This window comes from Pantherophis guttatus, chromosome 3 (assembly GCF_059756535.1).
Source record: "Pantherophis guttatus breed Tessera chromosome 3, ASM5975653v1, whole genome shotgun sequence".
Classification (NCBI taxonomy): domain Eukaryota; kingdom Metazoa; phylum Chordata; class Lepidosauria; order Squamata; family Colubridae; genus Pantherophis; species Pantherophis guttatus.
The window spans coordinates 122123972-122147306 of NC_142065.1; the positions used below are offsets into that span (position 1 = coordinate 122123972).

A 23335-nucleotide genomic window follows, 5' to 3' on the forward strand; every position below is an offset into this window, starting at 1 on the left:
CGTTGAGTCTGCTGGTTTTAAAGCATGCAAATGGAGTTCATGTGATCACAGGATACAGTGACAGTTGTAAATGCAACAACTGGTTCTGAAGTTACTTTTTCAGCGTCATTGTAACTAAACAGGGTAGTCATTAAATGAGGTCTACCTGTATATGGCTAGGAGATATAGGATAAAAAGTGCATGAAGGAAATCCATGAACATTTTCCCTTACTCCCCCACCCATATTTTAGCCATAGAACATGCTTAGTCAAACCCTTGCTTTTATTTTTCTCCAGAGAGTTATATTATGTTTAGGTTTAACTTAATGAATCAAGAAGGAGACATATTTGTGCTGGCATACACATGCAGATATATTGAACTAATTTCACCCACTTCTCTGGTTGAGACACAACAAAACCTTGTGATAATATCCTTGTGATAATGAAAAAATTATGAAGGTTCAACAGATATAAATTATTTGACCTACACAAAAATCAATTCTTACTGATCCATTTATGCAAGGAACATCATCATAATGAAGTGCCATTCCACTGGGACACGCATAGCCATTAGCAGCATTTCCTCTGTAAGGATTAGTAGAAAGAACCCGTCTGTTCATAAAACTGAAATATAAAAACAAGCAGGACAACAAATAATGAGCTCACTTTGAAAGTACATGTCTTTCCATAAAGTAAATACACTTTTCCATAAATTGTTTTACAAGTCTCTGTCTCTTAAGGGATTTCTTCTAGAATACATGCTGAATGGCACTACAGCCTGAAGTTGTGAGAAAGCTTCAATTTTTATTTACTTGTATGTGAGGAGGGGCATAAATTGTTAAATCAAAAGACAGACAATTGATTTAAAGGACAAATCTGAGGATTTAGGTTTACTCAATAGAAAAACTTCTCAGGAAGGAACCTGTAGTTATGGAAATGAATCTGTTCCTTCGAGTGCTATCAGGAAATGGCTTTAAGTTTTCTAATCACAATGTATAACTGCAAAGAGAGACGAACTACACAGCATAGGAGATGGGACAATTACAGTAATAAAGCACAGTAATGCACAGACTCCCTTTGATTTTACACAAGCAATCTTTTCCTGGAGCCAAGAGCTTTGTGTGATTAGTCTGAGACAGCATAAAAGTCAGGCTTTAGCTTTTTGCTCAGAAGAAAAGAAGATATATAGCTTGAATTTGGCAAAAGAAAAAAGAGAAGTCTGGCAGAGGAGACTTTAAACGTTTTCCTTATTCTTGAGGGATTTTGTAATGTTTTAGGACTGGCATTGCCTGTTTCTATCTGTGGTAAGAAAGATAAACAAGTTTAAATCCAGTTATGTTTTCTTTTAGGAAGACTGCCCTTCCCTCAGTATCCATATTTTAAATTTTCATTTAGTGCTGCCTTGGGCAAATCACATTGTTCAAAAAAATGTAAGAATTACCAGTTGAATACAATAAATAACTATTATGAACTATTATTAAGTTCTATGTAAAGATTTGAAAACTAAACTTTCAGAAGCATTGTATTTTGAAGGCACATTTCCAAAATGTTATTTTGGCACTGATAACCAAATCCAATTATTTATGTAATACAATCCTAAGAGAAATGCAGTATTTGTTTTTGAATCTAGTTTTTCGTTTTCCTGAGCTACTAAATATAACAATGCATTTTCTTATATTGTATACCATTATATTTCTTGAAAAACTACTACTGAAAGATTATTACCTTCTGTAGTTTCCAACACAACCTCTCTTAACAAACTGGGAAAACATAATGGGAATTTAAATGGGCCATAAGTTATTGAAGGGCTTCAGCCTTGAAACAATTGATTAGACAAACTCATTATAAAGTTGACGGACTGATTAGGGAAACAACACCATGGGAGTGAGTTTTATGGGAAAGTTCCATCTGTACTAAAAAAAAAATCTCCATTATCATAGCTCATCTGCCATTAGAAAGAAAGATGGTATGACAGAGGTAAATCAAGAAGCACCCTTGATCACAGAATCTTAAATTCTCCATGTCCTCTGCATATGTTAATGTCAGTCCTATTGTTGCAATTAATTTCTTTCTCTGCTTGCAGCAGAACTACAGGTAGTCATCGAGTTATAACCATTCATCCAGCAACTATTCATACTTACAATAGCGCTAAACAAGTGACAGTTACCACTAGCCCTTGGAATTCCAGCCATCAGTGTTCCTATGGTCATGGGATTGTAATCCGAGCATTTAGCACCCAGCTTGCAATTTTAAAGTCACAGCGAGCTGCAGTTACCTGAGCACGATTTCCAACATTCCCTGCCATTTCCCATAAGCAAAGTCAATGGCGAAGCCAGCAGGAAATCAGAAATTGCAGTCTTGTGAAATTCTCCCTTAATAGCCTTTGCACTCCTTGCTTCACAATGGCAACCAATACTGTTGGAACTGCCACTGCAAGGAGAGGCAGGGAGGCAAGGAAGGGAAACCAAGGGAAATGGATTAGGATTCCCATAGATATGCCATGCTGGGACTTGCTGTGGTGTGGCTAAGAGATGGAACATGCTCCAGTCTTGTCCTTGTACAGATCTTGTGTTATCCAAACTACAGAAAAGTCAAAGCATTACAGGTTTCGCTTTTGTAGAACTTGTGGTTGGTCCATAAGGTCTTCCAGAGTGCCATGCTTTGCTGCAGGTTACAAACTAAACATCTTATCTATTTCCTACATGCCCATATTATTAAGATTATATTTTGAATTAAAAAAAAATGAAGTAGTTCTGACATCAGAGGCTTCCCTGTCTCCCCTTGGCTACTATTGTCTTTCACTTTTTCCCTTCTTCTTCCCCACCCCATTCTGAGTCACATCTGCCCAGATTAAAACAACACCGTTTCATTCCAAGCACAGATCAAACCAGCAGAAATATGTATGTATGAAGAATCTAGTTCTCCAGATGTTACTAGATTTTAAATTTGATTATCCCCAACTATGATCATGAAGGAATTGATGAAAATACAGTGTTGCCCCACAGATTGGTCACAGATTCCCTATTCAAGCATGTCTAACAAAACTACTTGATAAAATTGCTAAATGATGTATTTGTAAGTAGGGGCATTTGTTGATATATTTTACCTTTCAGCTTTGAGCAAGCAAATCCATACTTGGGCACATGATACTATACAATATATGAAGCATATTGCCTCTCACCATCTCAGGTTTTTGGTTTAATAATAAATAAGAATTCAGATTTCTCAACTCCAAAACAAAAACACAGAAAAAGCCAGAGATCTTGAAAATGCTCTTAACTGATTAAGTCCTCCTACCAGAATGTTTGCTTTGCAGCTTGAATGACACTGGCTGTCACATCTACATCTATGTAGTCATAGTGCAGAGTGCCAGGATCTGCAGATGACCCACTCTCAGCCAGCAGAATCCCAATCCACCTGCCCATATCTTCTGAAGATGAAGCCTACACAAACAGAAGAAAAATCACAGGCGAACACTGAAACTTTCACTAATATATATCTATTTTAGTTCAAGTATACATTTACTTGTTTTAAAAATGAAATTCAAGAACTCCTTCACTATATAAGTAAATGTATACTTATATAAGAGTTATTGAATTTCATTTTTAAAACATTTCCATGGTGGCTGTCAAAAATCTTGCTAAAACAAAAAAACCTACTCCTCAGGATGCAAACACAGCTAAGATCAGCTTTCAGCAGTGCCTATGTGGAGGCAGAATGACAACAGTGGCATTGTGACAATGCCTCTGCATGTTTCACATGGAACTTGTAGCATGACACCACAACACTGCTTTTAGCATTCTGATGAATACAGACGTTCCAGAAGCCCATTCCAGATTTCCTTTTGTAATACCCAGAGATATCCCCCATTCCCACCCACATTCTAGAGCCCAATATTTGGGCTCTCTCTCAGGTCATTAAGAGATAACATGAATACCTTAGGTTTTGATGCTTAAAATACTTTTTCCTCCTTCCAAAAGCACTCTGTCCAGACACCCTTAATACAATATGCCAAGCCTAGAGCGATCCTTAAGGATACATAAATTCTGTCCCTGTCTGATATATATGGCACTTCCAAATCTGCCCTAAGGACATGGGCAGGCTCATGCTGGCAACAGTAGAAGCTGCTCCATGCTTGTACCCTCCAGACATGGATCTACTCCCAGTTGGCTAAAGTCTTTATCATACAGTCCAAATGTCTCTTTTCTATGGACTTCAATGAGTGTAAATTCAATGTGTGTGAGAGAGAGAGAGAGAAAGAGGGAGGGAGGGAGGGAGAGACAAAATATTAAGAATGAATATTCACTGAAACTGGTTTGTGGCCTGATAATGATGTTCAATTCAATAGCATTGTTTACTGCCTTTTTAAATGTCTTGAGTTTGAGAATTTCTGGAAACAGAGTTTTGAAAGTTTTTCAAAATAGTCTAATTAAGAAGTTAATATTGATATATATTAGCTTATATCTAGCTAGTAATATTTAGCTTATATCTAGCTCCTGTCATGGGCAAGAACAAGGAAATATTATGCATTCAAAGTGTTAATACCAGGATAGATTTCTTATTTCAGAAGCAGGATTCTTAGATTCTGTTTATGTTATTCCTTTACAATATACCTCTAATACTGCAACCTCCTGACCATTTCGAAGCAAGCGGAATGTCAGGGGATGTTTGGAATCCAATCCTGGAATAACTTCACAGCCACGGAGAGGGATAGAAACGATATGAGTCTTTAGATCTGTCCTGTCTTTGTGGAGTATAAGCTTATTATCTTTCACTCTGCACCAGCGCTCACGCCAACGGTTATTTGAGAGCACATTAAGATATCCTGCAAAACATAAAAACAAGTTTCTAATGTAAAGTTTTCTAATGTATATTCACAATTTATTGTCAGGCACAAAAGACCAGGACCACACAAGGGTCAATTAAACTGATTTAATGCTCAAGTCTATGTATAGGAATTCTCTCAGCTAACAGTTGACGCCTGGCTAGAGTTAGATATATGGCAATGGTTGTCTTACATATTTTTATGAAAAGAACATGAATTACCTCTCTACCACACAGTGGAAAATTTCTTAATTCTCAGAATTTTCTTCCCTTTATTTAAAATAGTAGATTAGAAATGCCATTAGTTTGTGTATTGCAAATGCAAAAGAAACTTATTATGGAAGAATTTACTAGGTAGTTCTCAACTTACGATCATAATTGATTCTCTAAGGATGAGCTCCAGCACAAGTCTGAAAGCCCAGAAGACTAAAGCCCTGGTCCTGACATGATTGGATCTTGCAATATTATCCTGGGACACATATATTTGCCTTCATTTGAGACCAGAATTGAACCCAGTTGTAAATCATGGCAGTTGTTAAGTGATTTATCATATAACTGACTTGATTTGACTTTTTTTTTTTTTTACAGTAGTTAAATGAACCGACTGTCTCATTTCCAGCAAAAAAACCACTACAAATTGCAATCACATAACCACAGAATGCTACAAATAGCCATAAAGGTGAGCTGGTTGCTGAGTGCCCAAAATGTAGTCATGTGATGGGGTGAGGGGGCATTGTAACTTCAAATCCAAGTCGTAAGTACCTTTTTGTGGGTCTGTTGTAACTTCAAACAGTTGCTAAGCGCCTAGTTGCTAAATCAAGGATTGCCTGTACAAGACAATTATTTTATAGGGAGGGGAAAAAAAATCACACAATCTTGGGACACTATATAAATGACCATTCACTATTGCCAAAAAACAAAGACGAATATAGCAACATTAGAGAAAATTATGAAGGAGGATAGGAGAGGGTAGATGCTGAATAAGAGGTTTCTACTCTAGGAGATAGGTAGGACTATAACAGAAAAATGGAGAAGACTGAAAGCCATGGGAGGTAGTTGCCAACTGGGGTAGTGAAAATCAGACACAGAGACGCTTACAAAGGTGTTTGCACAGATACATGATACTGCGTAATCCTGAATCATAAAACTATTCAGATCATTTGGAGTGTGCGTATGTGTGTGGGGGGGAGGGGAATGGATTACAGGGAGTGTGAGATCAGTAAAATGCAAACATTGGGCAATGTTAACCTGAGGAATGAGAGTTGTTAGGACATGACTAGTTGTTTATTACTGACACATTGGTGTGTGGATAAATATCAATAAAGCAGTCTGACAACATATTTGTTTAGTGAAAACTTTTAGAAAAGCAAAGTAGTTGCATGAGACTGGGAACAAGAAAAATCTGGTTTTGAATTTAGTTTTAGTTTAATTTTATTAAATTTCTATACCGCCCTTCTCCCGAGGGACTCAGGGCGGTGTACAGCCATATTAAAACACATGAATTTATAAAATTTAAAACCAATTAAAATCAGATATATAACATTAGGCCATCAATTTAAAACACACACACACCCATTTAAAATTCATATTAGGCCAGTCTGGCTTGCTGAAACAGAAGGGTCTTAAGGGTGCGGCGAAAAGTGCGCAGGTTGGGGCTAAGACGAAGCTCTAGGGGCAGCTCATTCCAAAGGGCTGGTGCCCCCACAGAGAAGGCTCTCCCCCTGGTGTCGCCAGTCGGCATTGTCTGGCCGACAGCACCCTGAGGAGCCCCTCTCTGTGGCAGCGTATTGGCTGGTGGGAGGTTGTTGCTGGCAGAAGGCGGTCTCGTATATACCCCGGTCCTAAGCCATTGAAGAGTGGCATTTTTTAGAAATGAAATCAAATAACATTTTCCACCAATAAGTTGTTTCTATAAGAGATCATAAGAAGTCACTTACCACATGTTGGTATATCTTCTTCAGCAGATGAGGTCTGTTCATCAGTAGATGGCTTTTTTTTTCCTAACCCAATTATCTTTGTTATCTTCTTTCCTGTTACTTTAGGTACAGTGCCTTTGGAGTCCACCTTTGAGCTCTTTTTCCTCTTTACTATCAACCAAACACATACACACAGATAGCTAAGTCTTCTAAGATTTTAAAAGAAATTTTTATCAAATAGCAGAAACTGTGGCACAAAAAATATTTCACTTCAGAAGCAGCTGAATTGCCTTTACTGAAAATCAATTCAGAACCCTAAATTCATTATCTCATTCATGACAAATCATTGAGCTGGCACCTCACTTTTTAAAAAATCTTAAATTTAAACTTGAATTCTTAGTTTGGATGTCACTTTTAGAATCTGGCATGGGTAATACATTATCCCAGCACTTGGTTTTTAAACAGCAACAAGCAGTAAAAGTGCCAAATGGTTTGTGCCAGTGCAATGCTTGTTCTTCATTTAATGCAGACATAGAACAGTTCTCTTTTACTCATACACTATAGCTCTTCAACAATGTTAATAAATAAATAAATAAATAAATAAATAATTTTATTTCTATACCGCCCTTCTCCCGAAGGACTCAGGGCGGTGTACAGCCAATTTAAAAACACAACACACAACAATAATTAAAAATTAAAATAATTACATAGATTTGGCCGATTTAAAACCCCAAACATTTAAAATACCCCAATTAAAATTATTAAGTTGATAGCCCTGCCTGGCGGAACAACAGGGTCTTCAGTGCGCAACGAAACACTCGGAGGTCGGAGATCTTGCGTATTTCCGGGGGCAGTTCATTCCACAGGGCTGGGGCTCCCACAGAAAAGGCCCTCCCCCTGGGTGTCGCCAGCTGACATAACTTGGCTGATGGCACCCTGAGGAGACCCTCTCTGTGGGAGCGGACTGGTCGGTGGGAGGCTATTGGTGGCAGAAGACGGTCTCGAAGGTACCCGGGTCCTATGCCATGGAGCACTTTAAAGGTGGTAACCAACACCTTGAATCGCACCCGGAAGACCACTGGGAGCCAGTGCAGCTCGCGCAGGAGGGGTGTCACGCGGGCACAACGAGTTGCGCCCATAACCACCCGCGCGGCCGCATTCTGGACCAGTTGGAGCCTCCGAGTGCTCTTCAAGGGGAGCCCCATGTAGAGAGCATTACAATAGTCCAGCCAGGAGGTGACAAGGGCATGAGTGACCATGCGCAAGGCGTCCCGGTCCAGAAAGGGCTGCAACTGGCGGATCAGGCGAACCTGATAAAAGGCCCCCCTGGCCACGGCCGTCATATGCTCTTCTAAAGACAGCCGTGCGTCCAGGAGGACACCCAGATTGCGAGCCCTCTCTGTGGGGGGCAAAGATTCACCCCCAATAGTCAGCGATGGCACCTGCTGACTATATCGGGACGCCGGCAGCCACAGCCACTCGGTCTTGGACGGGTTGAGTCTGAGCCTGTTCCTCCCCATCCAGACCCGCACGGCCTCCAGGCAGCGAGACATCACATCAAGGGCATCGTTGGGGTGGTCTGGGGTGGAGATGTACAGCTGAGTATCATCAGCGTACAGATGACACTTCACCCCAAAACCACGGATGATCTCACCCAGTGGCTTCACATAAATGTTGAACAGAAGGGGCGAGAGGACCGACCCTTGTGGCACTCCCCATGCGAGATGCCTCGAGGTCGACCTCTGCCCCCCTGCCAACACGAACTGCGAGCGGTCGGAGAGGAAGGAGGAGAACCACCGCAGAACGGTGCCCCCTATTCCTAACCCTCTTAACCGCCGCAGCATGATACCATGGTCGATGGTATCAAAAGCCGCTGAGAGATCTAATAGGACTAGGACAGAGGAGCAACCCCTGTCCCGAGCCCTCCAGAGATCATCCACCAACGCGACCAATGCCGTTTCTGTGCTGTGCCCCTGCCTGAAGCCCGACTGGCACGGGTCTAGATAGATAGCTTCATCCAGGTGCCCGGGCAGTTGTCGTGCCACCACACTCTCAACAACCTTCGCCACAAAACGAAGGTTGGAGACCGGACGGTAGTTAGCTAATTCAGCCGGGTCCAGGGAAGGCTTCTTGAGGAGGGGCCTCACCACCGCCTCTTTCAAGGCGGCGGGAAAGGCACCCTCACTCAGAGAAGCAGTTATAATCCCCTGGAGCCAGCCTCGTGTAACCTCCCGGGAGGCCAGTACCAACCAGGAGGGACACGGGTCCAATAAACATGTGGCGGCACTAATCCTACCCAGAACCCTGTCCACATCCTCGGGAGCCACAGGATCAAACTCCTCCCAGATAATATTCTCAAGGCCTGCCCCTGTCTCCTCCCCTGGACTCATCCAATCGGAGTCCAAGCCATCCCGAATCCGAGCAACTTTATCATGCAGGAATTGCACAAAATCCTCAGCGCGGCCTTGCAAGGGATCTTCCCGCACTCCCCCCCGAAGAAGGGAGTGGGTCACCCTAAACAGGGCGGCTGGGCGGTTCTCTGCAGATGCGATAAGAGCGGAAAAATGGTTAGATTTCGCCGCTTTTATCGCCACTAGGTAGGTCTTGATATAAGACCTCACCTGTGTCCGGTCGGAATCAGATTGACTAGTCCTCCAAATGCTCTCTAGGCGTCTTTTCCGACGCTTCATCTCTCTCAGCTCCTCAGAGAACCAAGGAGCCAATTGAGATCGGCATCGGGTCAGAGGCCGCAAAGGCACGACGCGGTCCAAAGCTCCGGTGGCCGCACTCTCCCAGGCGGCCACCAGCTCTTCAGTCGAGTCGTGTGCCAGAGTCTCAGGAAACGGCCCAAGCTCCGTCAGGAACCTTTCGGGGTCCATCAGGCGCCTGGGACGGAACCATTTGGTCGGTTCCGTCTCCCTGCGGCGGGGGAAAGCGGTAGGAAAGTCCAAGTGAAGGAGCGAATGATCTGTCCATGACAAGGGTTTGATGTCTAGGTCCCCTCTACCAAGATCATTCAACCACTGACCAGAGACAGTTGAAGAATTGCAGGACATAAAATTAAAGGTAGACTCCCTACATGTATCATATCAGTATCCTTCTTTGTGAACAAAGTTGGTCTTTATTTCTATTTTCAAGCAGCCCAACAATTTCTATTTCTATTTTCAAGCAGCAAATATTTCCAGTATTCATTAAAAGTGATCTGGTAGATTTTCTTATTGTATATCTCCCAACTTTGCAATTTGTTTTCTAAATAAAGGGCTAAATTTAATTGAGCCTTTCAATTTTCATATATTACCATATCTACTCTCAGTTGATCATTGCTAAAAATTAAATATGAATATAGCCCTCTGAGCTCTTACAAAAGACTTTTAATCATTTGCATGTCTCATTTTGTTGTTTGATGAAGGATGACGGTCTGTCTGTCTGTCTATCTATCCAGCTACCATACCTACCTACCTACCTACCTCTATCATTCTGTCACAATGAATCAAGGCTGTATGCTGGCACTATTTTTGCTTTGGTTTTTATATAAATATGCTAATTAAATATTGGCAAGAGATTAAATACATGCATACATATACACACACGTTATTTATAAGTAAATATGCTAATTAAATATTGGAGATATATTCATATTCATGTATTTCATATTCATTCCATGGGCAAATAGCCAATGATAATTGTGCTTCTTCCTTAACCTAAAAGAGTACAGCAGACATTCAAGATTTCATCAGTTGGTATAGGAACTTTATCCCAGGCACAGTATTAAATTATTTGTGCAAAAATAATTATGTAACATCTATATATGGAACAACTATAATCTTTTACCAATTTTTTACGTGAGCTCTCGTACTATTGATCTTGTGTAATCTCACACTTTAGGCCTCTATTTTCTGTGAATTAAGGTCTGGATGTTTGCAAACAGAGGGAAGGCTTTGGTCCTTCAGGCCTTCCCTCCGTTTGCCATTTCCTTGCCGAAGCCTGCAGGGAGATTGCATTCCTGTAGGCTTTGACAGCCATTTGCAAAAAGGTTTTGTCGGCACCAGCAGAGCTTGGGAGGAGGGTCTGCCTCCTCTGAAGCTCTATTCCTACCGGCAAAGGCTTTTTGAAAAGGGCTGCCAAACCCTACAGGGATGCAATCCTCAAGTGCTTTGCCAATGAGAAAGGAGGCCCAGAAGGACATGCACAGGCCTCCTTTTTCATTGCAGAAGACCTCATCAAGGCTTTTCCTAATGAGAAAGGAGGAAGCAGACAAAGAAACAGGCTGGAGAGGAAACAGATCTTCAAAAGGTAAGTCACCAGGTGTGGGAGGATGGGGAGGGAGCAATTGTGGGGACCCCAGGGAAGGGAGAATGAGGTATCTGTAATTCTGGGGAGGTCTTAGGTGGTCTTAAGCAAGTGGCCTGTTCCATCAATAGCTCCCCTCCATGGCCTTCCCCACCCCAATACCTCATGTGCACTTAACGAACCGCACATTCAATTATCGAATATGTGGGCGAAAGCAGGGAGTGATCTCATTCAAGGTATGAGATTCACTCCCATGAATCCTCGGGTTATGAATGGAATGGGCAGGCTCCATTACATTTGTAATTCAAGGACTACCTGTACATACCTACCATCAATTAAAGTTACTCTCATCAAGTCCATATAAAATTAAGTTATTCTAGTAGGATTTTTCTGACATTTATTCATTTGCCACTTACAGCACTTACAGGTCTGCAAAGAGCTTACGAAGCATCAAAGGAATCTCATTGCTGGAAGTTATCCAAAGGGTACAAAAGAATTTCCAAGTATTGGATATAACATGGAATACAGTGAAGATAGTCACCAACAAGTGGAGAAAATATGGCATAACAATGACATTATCAACAACTGGGTGTCTCTCCAAAATGAAAAAACAAGAATAAAACTGGTTCAAAAGGCTATCAAGAGGCCTATAGCAACATTAAAGAACCTTCAGGAATTTTTGGCAAGTACTGATTATATAATAGCATGTTTCCCCAAAAATAAGACCTGTCTTATTTTCTTTTGGGCCCAAAAATAAGCACTAGGCCTTATTTTCGGGTGGTGGTGGTGTTATTTTTGTTCCACACAGGCAGCTTCACAGCACGAGCCAAGGCAGGGTGGGATGGGATGGGGCTGGCCACCTCCTGTGTGAAAAAGTAAGCCAAAGAGAAAGACAAAGTGGGGGGGATTCTTTTCCATCCAGGAAAAAGAAAATGGAAAGGCAGAAAGAACCAGGCAAAAAGTCACACCCTTCTGACTGCCGGGTCACTTCTCCCTTCCGGAGACAAGCCAAAGTTTCGATCCCACTTCAAAGGAGGCCGCTACCTCCCACGAAGCCCTTTCCATTCTTCCTGCTGCAGCAGCTGCCTTCCGGCCCTGCAATACCACCCATCTCCACACAGGCCCCATCTGGACAGGTGGCGAAGGATATTGTTGGGCAGCGGAGCCTGCAGAGCCCTGATGCTGATGGGATGAGGTGGCAGCTGCACACGTCATGGCAACCAGTGGTGGAATGGGAGTGGTGGCAGGAGGCGCCCCGCTGGCCACTGTCACCAGATGAGATGGAGAAGGGGCTTTTGGTGCATGGAGGCCTCTCTGCCACCGGTGGCCGCCCTGCCAAGGAAGCCCCAGAGCGGTGATGCTTTCGTTGGGGCTGCTTTGGTGGGCACTCAGTAGCGCGGGCTATGCAGACACGGCGCCTGGGCGCGGGGGCGAGAGTGGGCAGGCTGCCACAATGGTGCAGGAGCAGGTGCTCGAGGCATACGGTCAGTGCTGCAGGTGGCAGAAGGGGCAGGGGTGCAGGAGTTCACAGGGATGTGGCTGCCTTGGGAGGGTTGGGGGGTGAAGGACCTGTTTGTGTGGGGGGGGGGCTTATTTTCGGGGGAGGGCATATATTTAGGCCCACTCCAAAAATCAGGCTTGGCCTTATTTTCGGGACATGTCCTATTTTCAGGGAAACATGGTAGACAGACAATTGCAAAATTCTGCTTTTGGGTAATGAGTACTTATTGATTCATTGTATTTTCATTAGAACTTGAATGAACTTAAAAAGAGCCTTGGTGGGGCAGCAGACTAAAGCACTGTTAAGTAACACCAGCTGCCTGCAATTACTGCAAGTTCAAATCTCACCGGGCTCAAGGTTGACTCAGCCTTCCATCCTTTCGAGGTAGGTAAAATGAGGACCCAGTTTGTGGGGGCAATAAGCTGACTTTGTATAGAAAAGAACACCGCTTGGGGGGGCTAAAAGCCCTACTAAGCAGGTATATACAAAAGTATGAAGGCTATTGTTTAACGCATTGTAAACCGCCCTGAGTCTCCGGAAAAGGGCGGCATATAAATCGAACCAATAAATAAAAACTTTTATTGGGCGAAGCTGAAATCATGACTTTTTATACTTTTTTTTAATTCTTTGTATCTCTGGTTGTATTCTGATAAATGGTAAAATAAGGACACAGATTGTTGGGGGCAATATGTGACTTTGTAAACCACTTAGAAAGGGCTATAAAGCACTATGGAGCAGTATATAAATTTAAATGCTATTGCTATGGCTATTCTGGTCTAATAAAGATTGTAATAAAGCTTACTTTCTTTTATTTGACTTATATTTCACCATCTAAAAATGAAAAAGAATACAATAATTGGCAATGCAAGTTTATGTCCAATGCTCATGTTTATTGGAATAATTAAAAAATATGTCAAATGACAGGATTTTTAAAAAGAAGGGCATAAATAGTAATGTTCTAAACTTAAACTTTTATAAATTTGGGTAAATAAGAGTTACTATATTTATAAAAGTAATTCCAAGCCAGATTTTAAAAATATGCAAAGGCAACTGCACTAGAATTTAATGTTGTGGCCTGTCAGCCGCCGGCTCCTCCAGTAGCCAAATCAGATGATGAGGCAGCGTGGGAGTCAGGGTCAGCATCAAGGCAACCTGAGAGCTCCGAGGGGGAAGAGGAAATGGAGCTGCAAGAGTGAGAAACAGAGGCGGAGCCTGGGCTATCTGTCAGCCCTCAGATGGAGTGTCAACAGCATCCAGGTCTGGAGGTGACTGATGAGGAAGCGGAGGAACAGCTGGGTCCAGTGCCTGAGGCACAGATGCACAGAAGGCACAGGCGAGGAGAGCAGTGGAAATCCATTGGCCAATCCTTGGAAGGAAGAGCCACCACTGTTAGTGAAGCCCCACCCTAGCTCTGGGGATAAAAGGCAGGGGGCAGAGATGAATAGATGTAGCAGACAACTATTCATCTCCCTGCCAGACAGACTTGTTAGCCTGTGGTAAGAGAGAAACTTTTTGCAGGGGCTGCTGGTGCTAATAAAGGAATCTTTGAGTTAACTTCAGAGGGTTTGCCATGTTTGGGGAGCTGGGTCAGAACACTTAATATGCATACAACAATGTTGTCAGTGCACCTATAAAAGCAAATAAGGATTGGAAATCATGTGAAAAAATAATGTGCAACTCAAATCACATTATTATACATCTATTACCTTCTAAAAATGGCACCCTCCCAAAATGTGTTTTAAAAATATAGATAACCTACTTTAAATTAATGAAACCACCTTACTGTAGACCTCCAGAAAAGGAGTGCCATAGGGTTAACCATTATTAATTGAAGTGGTTATGTTGCCATTCATTGCAACTATACTTCTACTCAATAGTCTTGCCCAACTCTGAAAAAAAGTGGTTTCTAACCTGTGCTTATACTACATAAATTGCTTACAAGTTTATTGCAGCTTCATGCCAGTTTCACTATAGAAGGCTAGGATCTTCCTTTCCAGTTTTAAGGATGTTCTGGGCAAAGTATCTCAGGGAGTTCCAACTGTCTGAGATTACAATTTTCCAAGCCAAGTTAGATAACTTCAGGAAGATACCTTTCCAGCCTTCTAGCTATACCCCAGACAACACGAAGTGTTGACTGCCTGTGTGATTGAAGCCCCACCATTTTTCTACATGTCACTGTATTTTATTTTATATTTTATTTTTTTATTTTATAATTGGATTTATATACCGCCCTACTCCTGAAAGACTCAGGGCAGTGAACAGCCAAAAGATAAAATACACATAATACAAACTTTAAAAACAATATAAAAACACATTGAATAATTTGGCCCAAACAAATTAAAACACCCCTATTATTTTAAAACAAATTTAAAATTAACAGTTAAAAGGAGGTTAGGCCAGGCCAGACTGTTGAAATAAGAAGGTCTTGAGGGCACGGCGGAAAGTGCTGTGGCACTCACATACAAAGGGTTTCAATTGCATCACTGCAACCACCATCTTGATTTTTTAAAAAATAAATCCTGTTTGTGATTTAAAGGGGCTACAACCTAGTTTTATCTAAATGGATTGTCAATCTCCAAACAAAATGAATCAATTTAAATTAGAATAGATTTATCATAATTTTTTTATTTAAAATATTCAAACGTGGAAGAAAATTAAGTTCAGTAAATGCAAAATTTGCACACACATTTAACCCAACAATTATTAGCAGTTGTTTATGATAACCTGACTTTCTGCACATTTGTATTTGATATTCTTAATTACATCAACTTCACATTTTGACTTAAAATCCTTTTCGTTTTAGAAACAAAGAGCAAAAGGCTCAGTAGTGAATTGGATGCAAAGCTGGCTATCCAACCAGCCATTTCACAAGACACCTATAAATAGACCAAACTTAAAGCAATTACATTCTCAATATAGAGTAACCAGTCAGAGCACCATCTGGGCAATTCTTGCAATATTTTTTGTTTTGCATAACAGGGTCTACTTAAATTCCAAAGCATTACTTTTCTATTATTCAACAAAATACTCAGGAACTGAAAATTGATCCCAGAGCCTAATGGTCTTTTATGCCTCAAAAAACCTACTCCGAACTGAGTTCTGGGCTTCTTGATCTTGTTGACTTGGCACTAGTTCCGCACTACTCACAATGTTGATTGCTGCTATTAGGAACAATAGTGACACCAGGTAGGCTGTAGTATCCCATCCATGTCATCCTCCAATAAAGCATTAATTAAATCACAAATTTATTGTGGCGAAGGATAATGCAGGAGCATCCTCATTCCACTTTTAATTACTTGCAGGGAACTCTCTTATATGAATTGCTGGTTTTTAGACTGGTCAGGGATTTAAAAGAAAGCTGTTAATGAAGTACTTTAAAACAATATAACCAATTAAGTATCTTTTAAATTTTTGGATTAATTTTGCAATTAGTTTCCTTTTCTCTTTTATTTTCTAAATTTCCTTATCCTCTCATATTTGTGATTTCTTTTCATGTACCAATATTTAAGAAGTTGACACTTAAGCATTTTTTTAATTTCTATTTTTTTCACCTTAACTTTTTTGAATAATGCCATTAAAAAACAGTTAAGCTTTTATTCATTATTCATACCCTCACCACATTTAAAAGGTCAAGACTATACCTATTAGTTTGCTTGGGGCAAAAGAGTTCTAAGAAGTGCTAAGCAGCTTGATATTTTTCATTTTTTCCCCTTCCTAATGTTTTCTCACAAGTTCAGGCTCTGGTTTCCTTCAGATCAACTGATTAATTTTTCATGTTTTCATTTCCTTCTAAATTTCTGGTGAAGTCTAGAAAATTGAAGTTAATTAAGAAAATTAAATTTAAATAATTTTTTTAAAGTCTTCATTTTTTAAAAGTATCTTTAGGCCTACCTACTACCTTGATACAACCATTACTATTCCTGTTGACAATAAGAGGTTTTACATTCTGTGAACTGACCTTTCCAGGACTGTGCCTATGAAAATGTATTATTGACCTTTTCTCAGCATACAATGTTTGTGAATATTACGATTTGACTTGAGTACTATTAGCAGCATCTTACCATGTTCTTTCCCATTACAAACATTGGTTATGCCATTTTCTACCACACCTTCTCCATCAGAACTTGGTCTTTCTAAGGACAGCTTCTGGATGGAAATAGAATTATTAATATAGTTACACTGGAAATAATCTGCTGTGAATCAAATGACAAAACATCTATCATGAGGCAAACACAACACATCCAAGAATTATTTTGTCAGGAATTATGTTTTTTACCATTCAAGTGTTACATTTTATGCTCAACATAATGCTGATATACACAATGTTCACAGGGGATAACGTGTGAAGGCTGTAATCACTTCTTGGCATTCTGCTGTCATTGTAACTTTAAAGGCTCAGGGTCCTTTTTACTGTAACATTAAGTAAATGCTTAAACCATTTAACTGTCTAAATAAATATTGGTTAAATGAGATCATCTATTAAATCCAAACTGAATTTTAAGCATGTGTAAAATAGCAAAACCAATTTTGTGAGTGACCATGCAGCATATGTACAATTTGTCTGTAGTATCCAAAGTCTGCTAAAGAAAATGGCACATTTATTTTATGTATTTATGATACTATATGTAACAATAGCAAGTTATTTACAAGGAAAATAAAAAGTTGTTTCTCTAACTACTCTCTATTTCATTCCACTCAGTGGAATGAAAAGCACCTGAGACAACCATGACCTGGATGACTAAGAATTTCCATAGACATTCCACTTAGTAGAAATGCATACAGTATTTCTTGGCTTAGAAACATTTGTTTAGTGACCGTTCAAAGTTACATTGGCACTGAAAAAAAATGACGTATGACTAGTTTTTAATTTATGACTGTTGGTCACATGATCCAAATTTGGGCGCTTGGTAACTGGTGTGTATTTATGACAGTAGTACTGTCCCAGCCAGCTTTCAACAAACGAAGTCAAAAGGGAAGCCTGATTTGCTTAACAACTGCATGATTCACTTAACTGCAGTGATTCATTTAACAACTGAGGCAAAAGGGTTGTAAAATAGGACAAAACTCATTTAACAATTGCCTTACTTAGCAACAGAAATTTTGGACTCAGTTGTGGTTGTAAAACAAGGACTACCTGTACATCCTTTTCTGTTTTAAAACAGTTTAATCATTGATTCCTTTATTCAAGAAAAATGTAGCTTTCCTTCACTGTACTCAATTCCAAATAATGTTTGATTAATGGAGCTGCCTGTTCTTAAAATACTTGCATGCACAAATACGCAGAGATCCCTTTGGCAAACGTTAGGCCAGAAATAACATTCACAGTAGCAGTTTAAAAAGGTCTTTTATTTTTGTTTAATTCATGGTAATATGATTTTTTTTAAAATTAACCACACTACATAGGGAAGATCTGCTACCAAGGCAATGGTCAGATAAGTGAGCCTAGACCAAGCAAGTGCAAAAATGCCTCAGGCAGCCTCCCTCCGTAAATTAAAAGGGGAAAGGAAGTTCAGACTTCCAAAATTCTGTTACTACAGCTGTTCTAATAAAAGTAGCTTTAGGTCTGCTGTGTATTTCTGTGTATTTCTTAGACTAGTCTACTTTGTATGATGTCTGCACATCACTTGAATCTACAGCTCATACTTTATTAAGCCACGGTGTATATATAATCTGAGGAGACACCAGAGTATAATGTATATTTATGGGCCACACCAAAAACGCTAGTTTGTAATTAGTTTACAATCTTGCCTTGCTTAAATACTAAAACAAATAAACAAACCACAATCCCAACTTCACTCCTGCTAAATTTATTTTGCTACTCACATGGATAGAAGACTAAAGCAAAGAGGAATGGACTGCATGAACCAACACACTATTGTTCATCTCCTTGGAGATTTAATAATTCAGGACTCCTGGCTCAAAATGATTTCCGAACAACCCGAAACCACCATACTGTGTTTTGTTTTTTTGCAATTTAATTACCTTTTCAAGATCAGTCTTATACACAGAATTAGACGATGTTCCATCTGACTCTACTGTCCCAACATAGGTGCTGCAAACTTCCTTTATTACCTTTAAAAATGGGGGGAAAGTTCATTGGTATCTTGCTTGAAACTCAAAAACTTACAAAAGCTTATACTGAAAACAGAAAAGATAGTATAAAAAATAAATAAATGAGTAGTTACAATCTTGATAATTAGAGAATGAAAATTTGTTAGAGTAGCAAACCAGAAAGTATCTTATAAATATCTGCCATTTACTCAGTTAACATCTTATGCATGACATGAAGAAGGCATTAAAACTAAAGATAAAAAGTTTAGTTCCAGATCTGAAGTTTCTCATGCTGGACAAAGGAATATTTATATAATATGACCCTACTCCTTCTTTCTGTTTCTTATTAGATTTAACATTCCTTCTTTTCATCTCCTACTTACAGCCAATTCTTTCTTTTTTATATACATATGCACCTAGAAAAATGCTAGGCAGCTTAAATTCAAATTGAACTTTTCAATTCAAGTTTAAACTGAAAAGAGGTATAATAGCTGTTTTAAAATGCAATTATTTTATCTTGTTTACTCTTAGTATTTTAATTTTGTGACTTTGTCTATTTATGTTTTCTTTTTATTGACATGTACAGGTAGTCCTTGACTTACGGCCACAACTGAGCCCAAAATTTCCATTGTTAAGTGAGATATTTGTTAAATGAGCTTTGCCTCATTTTACCACCTTTCTTGTCCCAGTTGTTGTGGATCACTGCTAATCACTGTTAAATTAGTAACACGCTAGTTAATTGAATCTGGCTTCCCCACTGACTTCGCTTTTCAGAAGGTGGCAAAAGGGGATCACATGACCCTGGGACACTGCAGCGGTCATAAATAAAACTCAGTTGTCAAGTCGAGGGCTACTTGTATAAATATTACACACATACAGTCACACTCACATACTTATATCAAGTAACAATATAATGGAGCTTCAATATCAAATATTTATTTATTTGCTTAAATTTATTTGCTACCCCATCCCGCTGTTGGGCTCTGGGTGGCTTACAACAATAAAACAGAAAAATAACAATTAAAAAATGTAAATATAACAATAGCAAAGCAATGAAACAATAAAAATAAACAATGAAAGTAATATTAATATTTATTTATTTATTTTATTTTATTTTATTCAATTTGTATACTGCCCTTCTCCTAGTGGACTCAGGGCGGTGCACAGCCAGAACTAAAACACATACCAATACAAAATTTAAAATTATTAAAAGAATTACATACTTTGGCCCAAATTTAAAACAATTCAAATTAAAACCCATTGACAAATTAAAAGCTAAAAAACTAAAAAAAAAAAAAAAGGGGGGGGGGGTGTCACGCCAGCCCTGCTTGATGGAAAAGAAAAGTTTTCAGGGCACAGCGAAAGACCCCGAGATCCAATATCCTTCATATCTCCGGGGGCAAATCGTTCCAGAGGGCAGGAGCTGCCACATTAAATTCATTAATATGAATTAAAAGATAGGCAAAAGTAACTTAGAAGTAACTTAGCTTAAGACTGAAACATTCATTAAATAACAAATACACTAATGTATGTCACAGTGTGTTCTTTTATCCCTTCCTGTTCCGTGTTAAATTTAACTTTGTCTGAAATAAATCCTATTATAATCCATGTTTTACTGCTTCTGCTTCAATGTTTTACTGATATCCTAAATTGTAATGAATATTACAATGGGTAGAATTTTCATTTTTATTTTCTTCTTTACGTAGAATATCATAAATAACAGAATACTAAGAATTTAATTTTACTATAAAAATATTGTATTGCAAAAAAAGAGATATTTCCTGTTATTTTACTTGCAACTGATCTCACTGATGGACTGAACTGCTTCCTCTCAGACAATGAGATGCTGCTGAAAATCACTGTACAGTGATTAACAACCCTAACTGGAACTAGCATTTCCATATATCCACTCTTATTTAACTTCCACTATAAGCAATCTAACATATAACCACTATTTAACAAATGTAGCAAATCTTAGCACAAAGCTCAGCCACAATGAGAGTTCTTTATGGTAATAGCAGCAAGGAGTTACTTCACGCAAAATTCTTTGGGTCTACCAGAGACATTTATTGAAAGGTAGTAAATTCTTAAGATAACTCTTTACAACACAAACATTATAATACAGGTAATGCTATCCCCACCTCCCCTGCATTGACTGCACAAACATTCTGAATAAGTGTTTGAGATGCAGTGGAATCTGCTTTCACATAAAGCTGACGGTAGTGGTCAAAGAAAAACCTTTACCTTTCTCAAAAGCACAGTGAAATTAGTTAATCTTCCAGCATGTGCCTATTATTGTTGTCTCCAAAGTTATAATGTTTCAAAATACTTTTGAAAATTGCTATCACACACCCACTGTGAGAATTCTATGAGCACTACTAATTCTGGGACAAACTGTAAGCAAAAAGCTTCCTCTTCCAGGCCCTCTTTTGAGATATTTGAAAATTAGAGCAAGAATGCATGTTCCAAGGGATTTGTTTGAGGCACGGAAGAAAATATGCTGTTCTACTGCTTAAACAGAACAATATGCTTACACCTAATTTCTAAGTTACAATTCTTGGCCAAGACCACAGCTGTTGGACTATTAATAAGATAAAATGCATAATTCCTATAAAACCAAAATATTTTTTGGTATTTCTTTTATTACAGAATTTGACTGAAACACTTAAGTTGCTTCTTCCTGTTTTTCCTTTATCAAAAAAAATCCTATCAAAAAAACCCCTGCTCATTCTCCCCCCCACACACAATATAAGCTAAAAAACCCGCTGTTGTTTTAATACATTAAACAGCATATCTATACGGATTTTAAAAAAAAACCCTGATGTGATTTGTATTTCAATTTAAGTATCACTTTTAGTTGTGCAAATATTTCTGTATTCTGTATTTTTGCTTCTGCCTCTTCAGTGACCCTTAGGGTATTGCTCATGTTTTCAGCATCTGTTTATCCCAGAGGCAATTAGTTTTGGCTACACAAGATATAGAAGTCAGAGAGAGGACAAGGAGAATAATTTGGCCATGAGCTGTGCCTATGAAATCATGCATTCTTTCAAAAGATAGATTTCATCATTCCAGTTAAGACAGAACTCAGGCCCCTCACTGTTATCAGAGTAGCTATTTTCATCCCAAACTGTTTGCTACATAATTAAGAACTAGGGGTGTTTTAAGAGAGCAAGGAGAGATATGCATCTGCTGCCAGTCTACCCTTTGTTCAATACCTGAAGAGAAGGTTAAGAGGTTTGCAAACTGTCAAATTAAACACAAGAATAAACACATTAATATTCTAAAAGAATCCCATCCCAGTTTGAACTTCAAATGCCTATAAGAGCTTGAATTCTACAGAACTTTGTGGTTACTTTTTCAGGATATTGTATTATTATCCTTAAGTATGATTTAAATTAGTTTTTTTGACTGCTGCATGGCCTGAAGACACAAAAAGAGAATTTCTAGAGTTGCTTCACTCAGAGTTGTGAAATTTTCTTCTTTGTTTGGGAGAGGTTTGAGTTTAGAATGTTTTCTAGATGAACCTTATTTGGACTAATTTCTAAAAATATGAATTAAGGCAGAATAATTTAATTCTGTAATGAGTATTTTCTTTTTCCCCCATATGTTTATTTCCCTCCCAATGGTACAAAATTGGCAATCAATCAAAACAAATAAATAAGAAGTTGGAGTGAAAAAAATTGTTCTGGGGATTAACTTTTTTTATGACGATAACTTTGTTATCTGCATGCAAGTCTCCTGCTGTGCTTTTTCATAACCTCTGCAAGGCACATAAGGTGAACTTGGCATGTATGCCTGTAGTGTAGACAGTTATAGATAAGTACACTCTTGTTTTTTTCTTTCTTATATCTGTACAGTATCTCATATGAAATATGTCTTACATGAAAAAGAATCTATTAAATCTTGGAAATATAACTCCTGAAAATATCGCCTGGCTCCCTTCTTGTTCTCATATCTAAGGTACAGGATCGGAATATGAGCAGAAAAAAATATGAATCAGTAAGTATCAAGGCAGTATCAATATGCCACAAAGATTTTTGCAGATGAGAGGAAAAAACCTAAAGCTACTATTTCTCTAAAAGATGAAAACGTTAAAGGGAAGGTCAGCTGAGCTTCATGCCTGGCTAGAGAAAAAGCAAATATGCAGGGATTGCTCTGAATACCCATCCTCGGGGGTGGGGTGGGGGAAATAATATGGCCCAATTGGCTATGGTTTGTATTATGAAATGAAAGGGCATGCCAGCCATAACAACAAATGGAAGATCCAAAGGTAATTGGATATTGCACCAGTTTTCTCCATGCAAGACTGCAAGTTTGGGTTAATTCTGACCTATATATTTGGGACAGGTGCTTTAAAAGAGCAAACACATGTAAGGAATAAATACTTTGGAATGGAAGGTCAATTCCTTTAAAATAAACAGATATGCAACACATGCCTAGGTACGACTTTTCAATTCAGTACTGTTTTATTTTCAAAATCTAAATTAATTATAATTGAACAAGATATAATTGTGCTAAATTGTATCTCTAATTACCCAATAATAGCCATAGCACTTAAGACTTATATACCGCTTCACAATGCTTTTTACAGTCCTCTCTAAGCGGTTTACAGAATAAGCATATTGCCCCCAACAATCTGGGTCCTCATTTTACCAACCTCAGAAGGATGGAAGGTTGAGTCAACTGCCAAATTGCAGTCAGCCGGCAGTCAGCAGAAGTAGCCTGCAGTATTGCATTCTAACCACTGCGCCTCCTAATAATAAACTTAACCAGGC

The 23335-nt window shown here is 39.1% G+C and overlaps 1 protein-coding gene across 8 annotated transcripts in view; it reads right to left on the minus strand.

Moving 5' to 3' along the window:
- The window catches only part of AFAP1 (actin filament associated protein 1), a 59335-nt gene that overhangs the window by 13545 nt on the left and 22455 nt on the right, over nucleotides 1–23335 (minus strand). For 4 of the 8 annotated variants that reach the window (XM_034411729.2, XM_034411724.3, XM_087891270.1 and 1 more), the window contains 6 exons: nucleotides 18492–18581; nucleotides 16571–16655; nucleotides 6740–6889; nucleotides 4592–4803; nucleotides 3276–3421; nucleotides 467–602 (listed from right to left, as the gene is read on the minus strand). In XM_034411729.2, coding sequence (XP_034267620.1) covers nucleotides 467–602; nucleotides 3276–3421; nucleotides 4592–4803; nucleotides 6740–6889; nucleotides 16571–16655; nucleotides 18492–18581 — 819 coding nt within the window. The remainder of the gene's footprint in view (nucleotides 1–466; nucleotides 603–3275; nucleotides 3422–4591; nucleotides 4804–6739; nucleotides 6890–16570; nucleotides 16656–18491; nucleotides 18582–23335) is intronic. The other 4 variants (XM_087891269.1, XM_034411725.3, XM_034411730.3 and 1 more) reach the window with 2 other exon arrangements.